The 18572-nt window shown below is 36.9% G+C and overlaps 2 protein-coding genes across 12 annotated transcripts in view; one reads left to right on the forward strand and one right to left on the reverse strand.

Annotated features, from left to right (window-relative positions):
- The window catches only part of LOC114259518 (dihydroorotase, mitochondrial-like), a 103227-nt gene that overhangs the window by 40842 nt on the left and 43813 nt on the right, over window positions 1-18572 (forward strand). The window lies entirely within an intron of this gene.
- On the reverse strand, window positions 327-6076 carry LOC114259521 (uncharacterized). 4 transcript variants are annotated; one of them, XR_014338399.1, is made up of 6 exons: window positions 3951-6050; window positions 2848-2961; window positions 2568-2588; window positions 2187-2227; window positions 1310-1809; window positions 335-1203 (listed from the first exon to the last, which is right to left on the reverse strand). XR_014338399.1 is itself a non-coding variant. In XM_082883760.1 (5 exons), exons 1-3 carry the CDS (start codon window positions 4775-4777, stop codon window positions 2485-2487), a joined length of 234 nt encoding a protein of 77 aa, XP_082739886.1. In that variant the 5' UTR covers window positions 4778-6076; the 3' UTR covers window positions 327-1203; window positions 1310-1809; window positions 2187-2484. The 4 variants fall into 4 exon arrangements, 3 of the variants coding, with proteins under 3 accessions (XP_082739886.1, XP_082739884.1, XP_082739885.1); XM_082883760.1 differs by having other exon boundaries at window positions 327-1203; window positions 2187-2588; window positions 4762-6076; XM_082883758.1 differs by lacking the exon at window positions 2187-2227 and having other exon boundaries at window positions 337-1203; window positions 4762-6072.

Below are 18572 nucleotides of genomic sequence, written 5' to 3' on the forward strand. Positions count from 1 at the left end.
GTTAATCTAAGTTAAAAGGTATTCGTGCCAAGAAACATATATAACATTGAATTAGTATAATGGAATATAGTCGCACTTATTAGTTGCACAACACACAAAATTCAACACAACAACCACTGACTCAAAAAGAAAATACCAAACTAGGTACAGAGACAGCCGTTAGAGATGTTGGAACCCACCTAAATCCGCTCAATCTGCTGATTCAAAACTGCCAAACAAATTCAAACGACCCACCAAATTTTAAGTTTCATGGTTCGTCCATGGCTGATGAAACCCACCCGCCAAAGGCGGTTCGACAATTAAAAAATTAATATAAATAAAAATAAATAAAAACCATTACCATTTATAACAAACTAGAGCTCGTGAACCATACACATTCCACATCTAAAGCATGCCAACAAGATCTATAGCAGTGCATTATTTGAATACAAAATTAACTGTATTTATAGCATGTCTTAGCAATACTTGAGAAACTCTCCTTCAACAGTTCTTTTCCAATACATATATCTGTCTCACATGTATAGTCACACTTAAATTCCACACAAACACAAACATGATCTTAAAACAGGTACCAACCCAGCTGCAGACTTACATTTTCTGGCCTCTATAAGCAAGCGAATAACGAATTACGTAGTACAAGTAATCATAGGTCAAGTATAATGCGTCCGTGTAAACAATGGTCATAAATATACAGGCAAGCACCATCACCGCAAAATATGAATTTATGAAGGCACCCTAAATGATGAAGATTTGGAAGCATGCTGTGATTGAGAAGGCTGCAGCATAGAACAAGGACGTGATTGTACAAAGAAATTTCAACGGCAATGAAATGTAAAAATCATTACTGTTGAACCGTGACACTTGTATTGAAAGCTGAGTTCCCAAACCCAATAAAGAAGCAACCAGACTTCCTCCTACATAAACCATGAACAACTGCAGATCCTCTCGTCCATTTTTTGCTTTTGTGAAAAAAATTGGCAGGCCCTTGTCTTGATCGAAACCACCAGGGATAGTAAAAAGTGCTGCATAATTGACCGTGCCTATTAGAGTAGAAACAAGCATCAAGCAGCTATTAATATCTTTGACTACTTTCTCAGCTTTATTTATCATGTCCTTGTGCTCTTCCTCAAATAGTTCTTTTGGTGTCTTACCCTCAATGTTTCGATGATATATCAAATGTGGATGAGAGTCATTCTGTACACGCTGTAGAAATTCAAAAATATCGAGTGAGAAGACAATATTATAAGGGAATTGATTTACCAATTTTTTTACCAACTACTCCCATGTACACATCTGATTTGATATGTACCTTGAACCAAAACACATCCCACGACATTCGGTTTATAGGTCCAAAATGAGTTGCGAGAAAATGACCCTACTTGCACTCATAGGCTGTAAGATGCAAGATGGTGTTCCCATGTTTATTAACATCGGCCATCATCCTATCTGCGTGATTAACAGCCTTCTTCAACTAGTCATAGAGAATTATATCCTTCAACTGTGCTGCCATGTGCAATATATTTCTTCCATTCTCATCAAATGTAGTTGCAACATTAGGGAATTTTTCAAGGATTTCCTCTACCATCTCATGGATGCCGTGCTTTGTTGCTAGGATAAGTGGGTCTACCACTCTATTCTTCTTATTCTATGACGAAGTTTCTCCAAAGCAGCCCAATCCAGAAACATGAAAATTTTCGCAATTTAGGTAATCAGTCCAACCATTTTCTTCTTCTATCAGTTTTTTTGCCAGCTCTCTTGCAAACACATGCTTTTGCCTTGCATCATCAATTCGTTTAATCCACAGAAAAACTTTATGGAAAAAAAAAAAAAAAAAAAGAAGACAACAAACAAGAGTCAGAAGCATTAAAAAAAGGGCAAATTACAAACACCCCCCTCGAGGTTTGGTGAAAATACAAATTCCCCCCTAAGATTTGAGAAATTACAAATTGCCCCCTGAGGGTCAAATTTTCATAACAAATTAGGGGAAATTAGGAGGGAATCTATATGAAAATAAAAACCTCAGGGGGCAATTTGTTATGGAAATATAAACCTTGAGAGATGAGATGTAATTTCTCAAACCTCAGGGGGGAATCTGTATTTTCACCAAACCTCGAAGGGGGTGTTTGTAATTTGCCCTAAAAAAAATTAATTACTTCATATTTAGTATAGTGATAAGCTAGGCATACTATCAATTTTCTTGTGAATTTTCTTCAATTTCTAGTTGGGACTGATGACAAAGAAGAAATAACAGAAAGCAAAGTTAGCAATGGTTCATATTGTTGAGTAGCGTAATTCTTGAGTACTGAAGACTAACTATCTGGATTTTGGAGTACAGATATTTTGATATTTTTGCACTTGTGGCCGTAAGTCTAATACTATACCATCTTTATATTTTGTTTGTAACTCTTTCCTGTAATAATAGAACCACAGCCATAATTTTAAACAGAATCACATGAATCGTGAATTCTTGTGTGTACAAGCGACTTATGAAGGACCCAAAAATTTCAGATTTAACTGTATTCCAAAAACTGCAAACAACTCACAGTTGAAGAGTAAGAGCAACAAACCTCTGATGATCCTTCTGTACCCTGTAACAAAATACCAGTGTAGAATAATCAATAAGATGAAAGGGAAAGTTGACTTTTTATTTTTTTTAGAGTAAAGATAATTGTATTCAATACAATTACTGAACACTTACCTTGCACGGGTCAAATCCACCATACACACACTCAAAAGAATAATTTTTTCATTTTTCTTTTTGGGGTGAGGGGAATTATATGCAGAAAAAAATTACATCTGCATTATTTTTTTCTCTATAAAATTTACTGCATAAAAATAAAATAATACCTGACATTAATTTGGATAACAAAGTCCCGTCTGATTTGGAGATATCATGTGCACTACCACGCAGGTCCTCCACATCACCAACAATTTCCGAATCAATAACCATGGATGGAATACCTGCTCAACAACAAAAACAAATAAAGTCATCAAAGATGTTCGTTCAATTCAAAATTTTAATAATTGTTGTAATCAATTTGAAATTTTGAACCGGTTACTAAAGTAACCATCTCTAGAATCATAGTGTTGAGATTTAGAACATAAGTATTTAGAAGTAGTCCATTAGACTTCTGTTTAACCATTAGCAGAAATAATTTAAGTATATACAACAAATAAAATAAATAAGAACACATGTGTATTTTCAAAGACATTGAGCCAAAAGGTGTTACAGTAAGGATCAATTCTGGGTGAAATCATTGCATTATGATCTGATTGAATTTTTAGTTGATGATTTCATTAAAGTTATGCAGACCATATTTATATGACAATGCACTTGTTCATTGCTTAATTCTTTCCAAGTCCGTAACTATGTTAATAAAACTTGAACAACATTATAGTTTTCTGACCCAAAAAAAATATGTATCATAACTTAAGAGGATATCAACTTTTACAGAAGGCTAAAAGTGTAATTTTACATCCTCCATAATCAATTAACTTTTTCTGTTATTGTAGAGGAGGTTAGTAATAGTATCATTATTTTGAAATTGTAAGACTTGCTCTGTTAGGTTTGGTTTTCAAAGTCTGTTTTCTGAATTTCTTTTTCAAAAAAAAAAAAAAAAAGAAACTAGTTTGATGAAAATGAATACCAAAAGATGTTTTTTGTTCCCCCCCTCCAAAAAAAAATAATAATAATAATAAAATAAAATAATATGAAAATGGGTGTTTTTCATTTTTGCACCAAACTAGTTGAACTATTTTTTATTTTTTATTTATTTGAAATTTTCAAAAAACAGATTTTGAAAACGAAACCCAATAGAGCTATTAAATTTTCTCCATACCTCAAGAGTGATAAGTGTAATTTAACCTAAGTTTTACTATAAAATTGCAAGAAAGAAAATGGGAAGCAATAGAGATCCTATTGTTCATAGTTCATACTGTATGGGACTTACAACTATAGACTAAAACTCCCAAAATCTAGTAGGGAATGAAAGGCATGGAGCCTAGATTTTTAAGCGTATATGATGATCCACTTCTAAAGGACAATGGTTTTGAGGCCAACAGATCTAAAGCTTTTAGACCCTTTTCGTCACGTTTGTCAGGAAGTTTAGGGTATGATTCCAATATGTTCACAGCCAAACCTGGTTCACAAAATTCATATCAAAATAAAAATCATTAGCTTGTTCTAAAAATGGAGTGGACTTTACTCCACACAAAACGACCAAGATAGCAGTCACATTATGCAGGCCTTGTCATATATGCTACATGTTCAATAAACCCAATTAGAAACTTTTAATTAGATTTTATACACAGGTTGCTCGTAATGTGACCTAAGTGTAAAGCAACAATAATAGGCATCAGAAATGTTATGTATTCAAATAAAATATTCAGCAAAATGTCAAGAATTTAAATCCATAGTGTAGATTTAAATTTGGTGTGGTGTGAGATACACGTATAATGAATCTAATCTACACATTTCAAACTCTGAACACGCATAAGGAACACTTTTTTATTTTTATTTTTTATTACTATTACCATCGCGTGTTGGGTCTATACTCCCCTATAAGTCTTGAAAGGAATGGTAGACTAGAATTTCAGCCCCTTCTTTATAAACATCTACAATGCCTAAATAGATACAAGCAGAGTGGAAAATTGATAGGAATAATGAAACATATCTAGGATTGATCATAAAAATTAAGACTGAAAGTCACTCCACAAGAAGTAATCAACTATACAAAAGCATGTTGGTATTGATTACCTTACCTGATTGGAAGAGCATCACTTATGGCATTGGCAAGGTTTCTACAAGCTAAAAGGCATTTAAAAGCTTATTATTCTTGTATTGTATGCCATGGGAACCAACACTCTACTACATCAATTAAATTTCCTTCTACAAAACTATTTAGAACTGTCCGTAACTTTAGATTACCACCTCAATACAACTCATCAACAAATTTTATTATACGTGCAGAATAATGGCATAACCTTTGAAAACCATCTCATCTAAAATAAATGCAACATAGCCGATCAAATAATGTCCAACAATTTCATCACATCAGAAGCACAATTCTGTCTCGGCGTATCTCCAAATTATTCATTTGTTTCCATCAATTTTCTCTCCCTGCAAAAAACTCCAGTAAGTACATTATAACTAGGTCTAATAACATCTGATTTACACCTCTTCTCTGTCATCGCACTTTAAACAGCATAGCAAAACCCACATATCATGGCACAATAAAATAACTATACAATCAGGATTATACCCTTTTTCTAGCATTTCCTCTAAAGATCCAATAACATCTTCCTTGCAACTGACCTTGAAAAGTGAACTAATTATAGGTTTCAACATCTCATCTTCAAGCTTAACAACCAAACTCAAATCATTCACATTATATAGCCCTAAAAGCATTTGGTTTTACTTTAAAAACTCTCACCATATTGTCTTTTAACCAAACACCTACATGATCAAATTCTTCACTTGTACATTTCATCGAACACATTCCAAGCACTACTCAAACAACCAACATTGTTATCCTGATACCCCTAAAATAAATAAATAATTGTCTTATTTTCTCAAATTGCCGACAAGATGATGATAGATCGTTCAAGATGTCGTTTGCTTTCCATGTGGTCACGTTTTGAAAATCGATTAAAAAGTGGTGAGTTTGTTAGCGAGTTGGATTGTAAGGATAAAACTAAAAACGTGATCTATTAATTTAGAGCCGCACTAATTAAGAGAAAAGTTAGGGATTATGGAATTTTTTTTTTTTTGAAAATGATCATAAAAGATTTATGATCATTGGATTATTGGATTACTTGATTAGTGTGTGGTACTTTATTCTAAATATAATCCAAGGGTCACAAAGTTTTCATGATTATTTTCCTAAAAGGTTTTTCATGATACCTAACATTGCTGACTAATTAATTACCTATTAAGTCCGATCTATGAGGATAGTCCGTAAATCACCCTTTTTTAGACCGATAGGTAGAAATTTCAAAACGCGGATCAGGCATTGTTTGGGATGTTGAAAATAAGTGTAGTTTTTGATTTTTTATGAAATAGTAATTGGATATGGGTTGGGTTTGAAGTGATGCGGTAGAAAAGTGATGTAACTTAAATAAGATAGTGACTTTTTTACTTTTTGAGGGGATGACAAACAAGGTCTAAAGTTTTCTTTGGCAATTAATTTTTTGCTAAAAAAAGTACAAAAGAAAAAATAAATTAAATAAGTTAATAAAATAAAATATTACATCTAAACTATAATCATTTTATTTTTTTTAACAAAAATATAAAAAAAACAAACTAAACAAACTTTTAATCCAAGCTACAATAGTCAAATAGTCAAAAAATTAACTAAAAAAACCTATTGCTAAACGAACAACTAAGACCTCGTTTGGCATAACCTATATAATCCATCTTTTTATCTTTTTATCTTTTTTTCCATCACATCACCTCTCTACTTTTCTGCACATCTTTTCGTAAAAAGACAAAAAGTACACTTTTTTAAGACACCCCAAACCAACCCTAAATTTGAGTAGAGATATCAAAACAATCCCAACAACTAAAAATTTAAATTGTATATATATAAATATTAATTGTTAGATGATGTTAAAACAATGAGAAAATTGATAAAAAAAATTCACTCTACCAATTGTGTGAGGCATTAGGTTCAATATTGCTTATTTTTTTATTTTTTTATTTTTTTGGGTGGAAGGTCCTCACTTTCTAAAAAAGTCCACACTTTTTTTATTTTTTGTTATTAAAACAATCCCACACATTTTATTTCTAATTTTATTCCTTAATTATTATTATTAAGAAGAAAGTATAAGGAAATTAAATAAGATCAAGTCATATATTTTTTTTATTATTATTATCTAATCTTTCTCACTTTATCCATAAAATGAAGAAGAAAGTAAAAGGAAACTAAAAAGAGAAAGGAAAAAGAAAAAAAAACTAGTCTATTGCTAAGTTTCGCCATCATCATCAACATTAACAATAACAATAGAAAAATGAGTTAGACCTCTAAAAAGAGAGCTCTAATGGAGCATTAATTTGTCTTTTTCTTTTTCATATTTTGTCTTTTACCTCACTGTTTGTTTTTGTTTTTGGTTTTTTTTTTTTTTTAATTTGCGCCAAATCGTTAGAGCTGCTGCAGGGCAGCTCTAATTAGAGCTCTACAGCACTGCTGATAACAATAACAACAACACAACAATTATTACAAAACTTAGATACAGAGAGAGAGATAAAGAGATATCAAACAAACATGTATATCTATATCTCTATATATATATCAATGATGGTGATGAAGAGATCTAGATCCGTAGCTCCGCCGTGGTGACGATGGGAGTCTCGCTCATTTTGAAGCAAAAACCTAACCCACTCAGGCAATTGCTAAATTGAAAACACGTACTTCATCAAGGAAAGACAATCGACAGTTGAAATCGAAGACATCAAGAGACCATTTGGAGAGAGGAGGTTGAAAACCCTAGAAGTGGGCTCGAAATCGACTGAGTCGATCCAGCCTGTAGAGGATTGAAGAGTCCGGTGAGGTGGCGACTCGATTGCGCCGCACATGGCGACAATCTGCTACGACGTTGTGGCGGTGAGAGGAATAAGAGAGAGAGAAATGGGAGGCGGAGGTAGGTAGGGTTGTAGTGATCGACAATGGAGTCGTAACGGCGCTCACCGGTCGTGTCGGAAGAGGCGACGACATTAAAGGCGAAGAGAGAGAGAGAGAGGGGATCGGTTTTGATTTTTTGGCAATGTATAATATATTATATATATATATATAAAGAGAGAAAGATAGGCTAGTTTGGTCATTGAACTTAAACTTGTTCTTATGAGCAAACTAGTTCAGTGCTTGGAGAGCTCATATCAAACAAAATTTAAAATCAGATTTTTGGCTTGAGCGCTCTAAAATGATTCGGGTATCTCGATCCCAAATATATATAAAGATTGTGGACTAACCTTGTGACTTTGAATTGAAGTTAAAGAATGAAAAAATGAATACAAAAATTAACATACGATAATCTTCTCCTTTCACAACAGCATGAAGAACAGTGCAACCATCTCTTCTCCTCAATCCCATCAACCACTCATCATTACTTATTTTTGAAAAAAAATAAAAAACATCCCTATTGCCAAATGCAGCAGCAACATAAATGGGCGTCTCTCCCAACTCATTGCGCACATTGATTAAATCTCCTTCTTTCTCCAGCATTGTTTCTGCCACATCCTTGTGACCAAACCGCGCAGCTTCATGCAAAGCAATTTCTCCATTTGCATTACATTTCTTCAGTTGTTCAGTGATAAGTAAACCATGCTTGTCAAGCATTTTAATGGCAGCTATCACTACAAGAATTTTCACTTTTGGCGACTAAATTTTTAGTTGCCAAAAGTCAATTATTAGTCGCCAAAGGATTTTAGCGATCAAATTTTTTGGTCGCAAAACTAGTAGCCAAAAAGTGGTCGGGAATGCTAATTGGCGACTAAAATTATTTTAGTCGCCAAATGTAATAATTTGCCGACTAAATATTTAGTCGCCAAAAGGTTGGACTTTAAATTAAATTAGGCCTTTTTCGGTGACCAAACTTTTAGTTGCCTAAAGTCCCACCTTTTTAACTACTAAAATTTTAGTCGCCGAAAGTCCCCATCTTTGGCTACTAAATGTTTAGTCGGCAAAGAATTTCTCTTTTGGCTACTAAATATTTGATCGCCTAAAGTTCTACATTTTTGGCTACTAAAATTTTAGTCGGCAAAAGTGTGTTTATAATTTAGTTTTTTGTTTTTAGCTACAAAATATTTTAGTCGCCAAATGTTTGATTTTCTTTTTGATACTAAAATTTTAATCGCCAAATGTCTATTTTTTTTTTTTGGCTACTAAACTTTTAGTCGTTAAATGTCTTCTTCTTTTTTTTTGGCTACAAAACTTTTAGTCACCAAATGTCTTCTTTTTTTTTTTTCAGCTACAAAACTTTTAGTCGCCAAATGACTTTTCCCAATTTCTTTTCAGCTACTAATTGTTTACTCGCCAAAAACATGATATTATGTTTTATCGCGAAATTATAATTTCTCCACAACCTGTCTATATACAATGCAACCTGTAATACGTATAAAAACAAAATGATATATACAATCAATCATTCCACAATCTGCATCCATATACTAAAAATAAATTACATTACATATCAAAGTCCATACAAATCAACTATTGCCCAAACTAAAATAATAATTCCATACAAAATATGTCATACAAAAATCAAAGCCCTCCGTATACAAAAAAATACATTTACTACCAAGCGAAATTACCATTTGGCATGGTACAAATTACCATCGTAATCTGTACCACAACAAAAGGTGATATATGTACCACGACAAAAGTTTTCTATGGACCATGACAAAACGTCCTATATGTACGCCGACAAATGATATATATGTACCACGATAGAAGGTGATCTATGTACCACAACAGTCATTATCTGTTGATTGTGAAAAATCTTCTCCATACACCAATATGGATTATCCACAAGTCCACGCAACAAAACCATCTACAAAGAAAAACAAAAAACGAAACATTAGAATTGGTTACAAAATATCAATTCAGTCAGCCATATGGAACATGTTCTAACATGCATTTAAGGTAGAACAATCAAGAAATGTCTTCTTGGAAATAAAATAAAGTGTATATATATATGTATCATGCAATATTTATTCCAACCAACTGCACAAACAATATAATATGTAATTTCTTCGTCCTATAAATATATAAAGGCAATTATTAGAATATGTAGATGCTATTTTAATAAAGTTGCTTTTTTAACTAAGTGTTGCAAGTTTTTCGACTAAGCATAAGGCGTATTCAGGGGCTGTTATGAATTTTTGCCCTCGAAAAGCCCTTTTTTGAGTAAGTTTAGGGCGTATTCGGCTCTAACTCCCAACCTATGGGCCCGAATTACATTCTGTCAGTTGTCACAGGTTCTATTTGTAATGGGAAAGCTGTTCGTGAGAGCCACATGGTGGTTCGGGGGCTGTTTTGAATTTTTACCCCCGGGATGCCCTTTTTTGACTAAGTTTAGGGCGTATTCGGCTCTAACTCCCTACCTACAGATCCGAATTACATTTCGTCAGTTGTCACAAATCCTATTTGTCATGGGAAAGCTATCCGTGAGAGTCACACGGTGGTTTGAGGGCTGTTTTGAATTTTCGCCCCTGAAACGCCCTTTTTCGACTACACAAATCCAATTTATTATCCTTTTAAGGCAGCAACTAAAAGGTATAATTGGGAAAATAGAAAGAAAAAGAAAACTAAATCTATTAATTGAAATAAAAATAACAATAAAAAAAGAAACATAATATCATTCATGGCTAAATAAATTAGAGCCTAACAAACAATTTGAACAATGGCATGATGAGGCATGATGAGGTTGTCAATCGAAAGAAAAATGTTGATTCAATCAATGTCATAGCCTCCTCTGCAGTCTGCACATATTCCAAGAACTTCAATCCTAAGATCATTCTATTAACAATGACAATAGACAAAGCACATGCAGATATAGTTACAAAAGCCAGGATTTCCTGAAATCAGTTCATGTAAAGTGACACCTTATAATAAGAAATATGACCTATGATATTGTGGGACACTAACTGAAATTGAATTGTTATGAATTACCAAGGGCAGCAAGTAACAGTATGAGCACAATTTGAATAAGAGATAAAACTAGATTCAGACAAAATAGAAATATCATACCATACCCATAATCATAACCCTTCTAACTTCTAAGTTTGACTAGTACCAAATGAAACATTTAAGTAAACCATAAATTGTTGTGCTATGAAGTAGAGAGAGAGATAAAGAGATATCAAACAAACATATATATCTATATCTACATATGTATATATATATATATATATATCAATGATGGTGATAAAGAGGTCTAGATTCGTAGCTCCGCCGTGGTGACGATGGGAGTCTCGCTTGTTTTGAAGCAAAACCTAACCCACTCAGGCAATTGCTAAATTGAAAACACGTACTTCATCAAGGAAAGACGATCGACGGTCGAAATCAAAGACATCAAGACACCATTTGGAGAAAGGAGGTTGAAAACCCTAGAAGTGAGCTCGAAATCGACTGAGTCGATCCAGCTTGTGGGGGATTGAGGAGTCCGGTAAGGTGGCGACTCGATTGCGCCGCATATGGCGGCAATCTGCTACAACATTGTGGCTGTGAGAGGAGGAGAGAGAGAGAAATGGAAGGCGGAGGTAGGTAGGTTTATAGTGATCGACAATGAAGTCGCAACGACGCTCATCGGTCGTGTCGGAAGAGACGACGACATTAAAGGCGAAGAGAGAGAGAGAGAGAATAGAGGATCGATTTTGATTTTTTGGCAGTGTATAATATATTATATATATAAAGAAAGAAAGATAGGCTATTTTGGTCATTGAACTTAAACTCGTTCTTATGAACAAATTAGTTCAGCATTTGGAGCTCATATCAAACAAAATTTAAAATTAGATTTTTGGCCTGAGCGTTCTAAAATGATTCGGGTATCACGATCCCAAATATATATAAAGATTGTAGATTAACCTTGTGACTTTGAATTGAAGTTAAAGAATGAAAAATTGGATACAGAAATTAACATACGATAATATTCTCCTTTCACAGCAGCATGAAGAACAGTGCAACCATCTCTTCTCCTCAATCCCATCAACCACTCATCATCACTTATTTTTGAAAAAAAAATAAAAAACATCCCTATTCCTAAATACAGCAGCAACATAAATGGGCGTCTCTCCCAACTCATTGCGTGCATTGGTTAAATCTCCTTCTTTCTCTAGCATTGTTTCTGTCACATCCTTCTGACCAAACCGCGCAGCTTCATGCAATGCAATTTCGCCATTTGCATTACATTTCTTAAGTTGTTCAGTGGTAAGTAAGCCATTCTGTCAAGCATTTTAATGGCAGCTATGTTGCCGTGGATGGCAAGAAAATGGAGGATCGTGTTGCCACGTTGGTCTACGATCGGTGTCGTGTCTTCATTTTCTCTCCAGAAGTTGCAGAGGATTTCGAGGGAATTTGGTTTCTTATCTGATGCTGCTTTGTATGCATCAGAGAGACTCACCATTTTTTGAACTGTATAATTGAAATAATGTTGATGTACAAATACGGCCATTTATGTGCATTTTACTAAAGAGAAATAGAATATAAGGTTTTTACCAAAGAAAAAGATGATTGTGATAAGACCAATTTTTCACTCACACGCAAAGAATTATTTGACATAATAACTGTAGACACTCCATTTTTGACTGACCTTAAGACTCAGACATCTTCGATTGAGTGCTCGGTGATTGTGCATGTTGTGCTCGTTTCGAGGTTTCGGAGTTTTCAGCAGGGTGCCTTGCCTCCAAGCCTCTGAACTCTTTGTGTTTCGGCTCGGTTTGCGGACCAAGTCTTGTTTCCCTTCCCCGGAGGGAGGGAGTGGTCTGTAGACCACCTTTTTGTGGTTGTAGACCACTTTTCCTGCTTGGAGACTAGTTTTCGATTTTCGGAGCCTTGGGCCGCACGCCTTGGGCCGCACGCCTTGTCTCGGGACCGCTTAACATTCTCCGTTTGGTGTGGTTTTTGGACCGTACCTTGTTGCCTCTGCTTAGAGGGACACTGTGGTCCAGGAGACCACTTTTGGTGCCCGTAGACTAGTTTTCGAGTCTCCCCGGCCGCGCGCCTTGACTCCCGAACTTTCGTCTTGCATCCTTTTTGGTTTGTTTCTGGTACAAACCTTATTTTCCTTGTTTGGAAGGTGGTACAAGGGTGGGAGACCAGTTCTTCCCCTTGGAGACCACTTTTCTTCCCGCCAGCCAGTTTTCTGGTCGGGAAACTAGTTTTCTTGGTCTTTGGGCCACCTTTTCTGGTCGGCCACCTCACCATTGGCTTGCTTTCAGTGTGTAGACTTTTCCTACCCATGGCCGACCAATTTTCTTCTTGGGAGACCACTTGTGGTGGTCAGCCGACCACTTCAAGTAGCTGGCCGACCACTTTAAGTGGTCGGCTGCTTTTCATCACCTTTTTGGAGATATTTTCAGTACAGTTGTGCCAGTTCGAAGGCACAAAAGCCATCCTCCATACACGTATGGAGGGATGGCTTTAGGCCAAAAGCTTGTCCAACAAGCTTGTTGTTTGTTCTCTATAAGAGAGAACCTCCTCCTCCCTCCTCTAGGTTCAGAATTTTGTGGCTGGAGTGATAGATACACACTCTTCTCTATATTTCCTTGTTTGCTCTTGTTTTGTGCCTAAAAATGTAGTTTTATCACACTTTAACACACAAACACACACTCAAACACCATCCTTTTGTTGCTGAGGCACTTTAAGGTTTGTTTTGGTGCTTTTGGACTGGATTTGATCCAAGAAAGCTGCTGGATTGGTAGCCTTGAAGAGGTTCTGCAAGGGTGAGCCTTTAACCCCTTAAGCCTTGGTTTTTTCCTAAGCTTTTAGACCTATTTGCATGCTGATTTAAGCTTAACTTCCTACTGTAAAAAGTTTTGTTTTTCAGTCCTTAAAATGTTTGTTTAAGGTCACTTTTGTATTGGGGGTGGTCTACCCCCTTTTAGGCCTTCTTTGGCCTTGTTCTTGTGCCTTCTTTTTAAGCTATTGGGACCACCTTGTTTTGGCCTTCTCACCACTGAAACACAGAAGAATTTCAGTGGTGGAAATGGTGTTTTGAGGTTCCAAATAGGAGAGGGTCATCACCTCTCCTTGTGTTTTGGATACTTGCCATATTAGCCTCTTGTTTGAGCATGTTTGTTAAGCTTATGTTGGCCATATCTTAGCATGTATTTGGGCTTATTTCAGCATGGCATACCACTGTTTTTACTTGGTTTTGTCATCTCATGCATGCCTAATACACTTGTAGTGTAAATCTTACAAACTAGTCTTGTATGCTTCATGAAGTAGCATGTCTTTCTAGCTTGTTTTGAGTCCATTTCAGCATGTTCTTGGTGTTGTTTTGCCATGTCATACCTCTGTTAAGGTTTGGTTTTGTTGGTCCTTGCATGCTCCTTGCACTTGTAGTGCAATTCCATGAACTAGCCTATTGTGTATCATGCTTGAACATGTCATTCTAGCATGATTTTGGCTTAACTCTAAGAAGTTTTTGCCCATGTTTTAGCATTCTTTAGCTCTAATTTGTGTTGTTTTGGTCATGCATGTCATGCTTTGTATAGCTATAGTGCATTCTAGCTTGTTAGCTTTGTGTATCAAGTTTACTAGCATGCATTGCTTGGCCATTTTGAATGATTTGGCATCATTTCATATTTGATTTTAGTTTATGTAGTGTGGTCATATACTTTCATTTGTCACTCATTCAATGTGTTGGAGTGTTTGCCCTTTATGCCTTAACATGAGTCATTGTGTATGCCTTCATGCCTAAGCTTGTGAGCTATCATTTTAATGTGTATTTCGGGTTATTTTTCCATGATATAACTCTGATTTTTGTTGGTGAAGCCATCTCATGCTTGGTCTTGGTAGGTGTAGTGCAATCCTCCATTTTGGCCTTGCATAATTCATGCATCATGCCCTTCATGCTAGCATATTTTGGCTTCTTTCCATACATGTTTTAGACTCATTTTGGCATGTTCTAGGACTGTTTTGGGTTTCCCTTGCCATATGCTTCATGTTTTGCATAGCTATAGTGTAATTGCCTATGATAGTTTCAAGCTTTAAGCTTCATAGCATGCTTCATTTGTGTTGTGTACATGATTTGGCATCATTTATCATGACATTTCAGAGCATGTAGCATTGCCATGATCCCATTTCATTCACTCTTTAAGTGTCTTTGAGGGTTGTGCATTTGTTGCCTTGTTTGTGGCCTAGCATGTATGCCATCTTGCCTAGGTCCTTGAGCCCTCATCTCAGTATGTTTTGGTCTTTGTTTAGACCTATTTGAGCTCTATCCATGATTGGTTCAATCATTTGTGCCATGTATTGCATGCCCCTTTGTGTAGTCCCTTTAATGGCTTTGCGCCTTAGGCCCTCTTGCATGCTTTACTTGTGTTGTTTGAATGATTTGGCATCATTTCACACTTGATTTCAGAGCCTTTAGTGTTGTCACACTTCCATGTTTATCACTTCTTGAGCACACTTGAGAGTTGTGCTCTTAGGCCTAGTTGATGGGTCAATGCATGTGCATGCTTTGTTTTGCATCTCATGCCTTTGTTTTGGTGTTATGGCCGTTGATTTGGGCATGATTGAGGTCTGTCCATTTTGGTTTAAGTCCATTGAGCATGTTTGCTTTCATGTTATTTGCATGCTTACATTGTCATGTTGTTGCATGCTTATGTTGCGTTGCTTTGTGTATGCATGCATTAGCCTTCTTTGCATGCTTATGTCACATTACATTAAGTATGCCACGTTCTTTGCATTATGTATGCCATGTTCTTCGTATTGTGTATGCCATAATCGCATTGCATTGAGTATGCCATGTTGCGTTGCATGTTGTTGCATACTTGTCTCTTGCATTGCATGTTTACATGCTTGAGTTGCATTGCATTTGTTTGGATTAAGTGTTAATCAGAACACGAGAAACGAGGGACATTTCATACTTGAAGTGATGAAACGTGCCTCAATTCTCGATCGCCAACCCTCTTGATCAATCATGATAGAGGTCAAGGCTGTATGTGTTATTGTGCATTCATTTCATATTGAATTGTGCAATTTGGCTTCTCGGCCATCATCCATCGAGATGCATGATTGGTGGCCTGAGGGTTGAGAACCGCACTCCCTTGAGCTTATGAAATGATAGGGAGGGTGGTTGTGCACACATATCTTGCAAATACATTGCCATGCCCTTTCTTGCTCTCTATTGCAGCAAAGTGGAGAAGTGCAGTAAAACCAGTCGGCCGACCAGATAAACTAGCTGGCCGACCACTTTTTCTGGTCTGTAGCAATGGAAAGTGGTCGACCAGTGGCTGGAAACACCCCTAGGTGGTCGGCATCCCTCCCATAGGTTCTCAAGGCGAGTTGGAAGCTTTCTGGAGCTTGGTGTAAGGTTCTGAGGACAGTTGCAAACAGAGGCAAGTCGGGGCATCGCGACGGATTTCTAAACGAGGTGACCGAGCATGCACATACGTCCCGCCTTGAGGCTCCTGATTTATCGCTTTACTTAGCTGATTTGATTAGCTAGTTAGCTATTTGGTTTGTGCTTAGTTAGTTAAATGCGTTTAGCTATTCAATTCGTGTTGTAATAGCTTAATTAGTTAGCTTGTTAGTTAGCTAGTTTTGTAATGTAATAATTAGTTTAATTAGCTTAGATTAGCTAGTTAGCTTCTTATTTGGACCCTCCGTTGAAAGGGCCAACTGTTGTAATAAGCGTGCGTGTGTGTGATGCATGTCTTCTAACCTCAATTTCTTTCTCCCTTTTACTTAAACCGCTTACGATGGTTAGTTTTAGGGCATATTTCGATTAGCATCCTTATGCTTGCATGCTTGCATCCACTCATCTGTATTGCATGCACCGGGCTCGGCGCATCATACAAACTACATTGTATTTCAATTCCAAGTTGAATACATGTATCGAATTGTCGCATTCACATGACATCTTAGAATAGCCGAGCCTATCTGAGTTGCATTTTTGCATGTGTTGCATTAGCCATCTTAACATGAACTAGGATCATGCATGATTTCTAACTAGTTCTCTGTTTTGGCTCGGAGTACACTGTGAGTGTTTACGCTTTAGCATTCTGCATGTGTGTTAATGTTGCCATGAAAGCATGCTTACCATGAGGCTAACTGCTTATCTGATATAACTATCTGAATGCTTGTGGGTGAAGGTTGGATTGCTTGAATTGGAACAATTCATCAAATCCCCGATTTAGCCTACTTGCGAGTAGCAAACTTCAAATCATTTTTTTCACAAACGAACACACAATGTTTTGTTCCAATTTAGGCAATCTAGTCTATACTTGTATGCTGTGCGCATCACATAGGTTAATAACTGTAGACACCCCATTTTTGACCGTCCTCAAGACTCGATTGTGCTTGCAGGTACATCCAGCCACTAGCTCGATTGTTCGTCAAGTATTTAACTTTCCCGGCGGAACGTCACAGGTTTGAGCTTTCCGAACCCTGTATCCTTTCTGTCCCATTCTTGGGCCATGGCTTGGTCCTTTCAGAATGCTTTTCTTGGTGCACTGCCGACCATGGTTTGGCACTGCCAGCCATGCCTTTGTTGCTGCCGGCCACTGGTGAAGCTTGTCGGCCATCAGTGAGCCACTGCCGGCCACCACTGATGGCCGGCAAAACCCCTGTCTCAGCTAGTTTCACTCCAGATCTTTTGAGCCAGCTGGAATCCTTTCATCTGTCCCATTCTTGGGCCATGGCTTTGTCCTTTCAGAATGCTTTTCTTGGTGCACTGCCGACCATGGTCTGGCACTGCCAGCCATGCCTTTGTTGCTGCCGGCCACTGGTGAAGCTTGTCGGCCATCAGTGAGCCACTGCCGGCCACCACTGATGGCCGGCAAAACCCCTGTCTCAGCTAGTTTCACTCCAGATCTTTTGAGCCAGCTGGAATCCTTTCATCTCCCCTCCATATGTCTATGGAGGGATGAAGCTCTTGCCAAGCTTCTTGAAGAAGCTTTGCATTATTTTTACCTCTATATAAGGAGAGGCCCTCTCTCCTTAGTAAAGGTTCAGCCATTTTAGAAGAGATATAGCTTTCTCTCTCTATACTTCTTACCCTCTCTCTATATTGTTGTTAGTTTTGTGCCTTTTTCTTGCACTTTTGCACTACAACACATAGAGACACACCACCACCTTTGGGCTGAAGTTCTTAGGAGTGCTACTTGAGCTCTGAAAGTTGGTTTTTGGCCCCTGACATTGCTGGTTTCAAAGTTAGACTTTAAGGGTGAGCTTTTTTCCCTTTTTAGCACTTTTTGTATCTCATTTTGGCCATTCTTGCATATTGTTTTAGGCCTTGCTTTCAACTGAAAAAAAGTCTTGTATTTAAGTGCTTTTGGTAGTTTTTTAAGGTCTTTGTGTTGTTGAGGGTCTTCAACCCTCTTGTTTGCCTTGTTTGGCCTTGTTTTGAGCCATGCCTTAAGGCCTTTGAGCTAGCCTTGGTTTGGCCTTTTAACCTCTGAAATCCAGTGGATTTTTAGTGGTAGGCATGTGGTTTTGAGGTCTCAAATCAGAGGGGGTGGCCCCCTCTCTTCTTGTTTTTGTTTGCTTGAGTTTTTGGCTTTCCAAAGGACCATGCCTCTCTGTACTTTTGAGGCTTGGTTCAGGCCTTTTTTTTGTGACTTTTAGGACCTGCCTTAAGTCTGTCCATGGTTGGTTTGGTCATATTTTGCATGCTTCTTACATGTGTAGTGTAATCCCATTTGTGGCTCATCAAAGTAGCATGCCTTTCTTGCATGTGTTGGCTCCATTTCAGTAGGTTTTTTGTGATGTTTTACCATGTCTTAGATCTGTTTTAGATTGGTTTTGTCACTCCATGCATGTATGATACACTTGTAGTGTAAATCTTATAAACTAGCTTTATATGCTTCTTGCTTTAGCATGTCATCCTAGCTTATGTTGAGTCCATTC

This window comes from Camellia sinensis, chromosome 8 (assembly GCF_055761805.1).
Source record: "Camellia sinensis isolate YWXY chromosome 8, ASM5576180v1, whole genome shotgun sequence".
In the NCBI taxonomy this organism is placed as follows: domain Eukaryota; kingdom Viridiplantae; phylum Streptophyta; class Magnoliopsida; order Ericales; family Theaceae; genus Camellia; species Camellia sinensis.

What these genes read in the sequence shown, in the direction of transcription:
- LOC114259521 (XM_082883758.1), bottom strand. An exon ending in GTTATCCAAATTAATGTCAG is followed by an intron (nt 2,589 to 2,847) that starts GTATTATTTTAT and finishes ATTTTGTTACAG; the next exon opens with GGTACAGAAGGATCATCAGA. An exon ending in GTACAGAAGGATCATCAGAG is followed by an intron (nt 1,810 to 2,567) that starts GTTTGTTGCTCT and finishes TTTTCCATAAAG; the next exon opens with TTTTTCTGTGGATTAAACGA.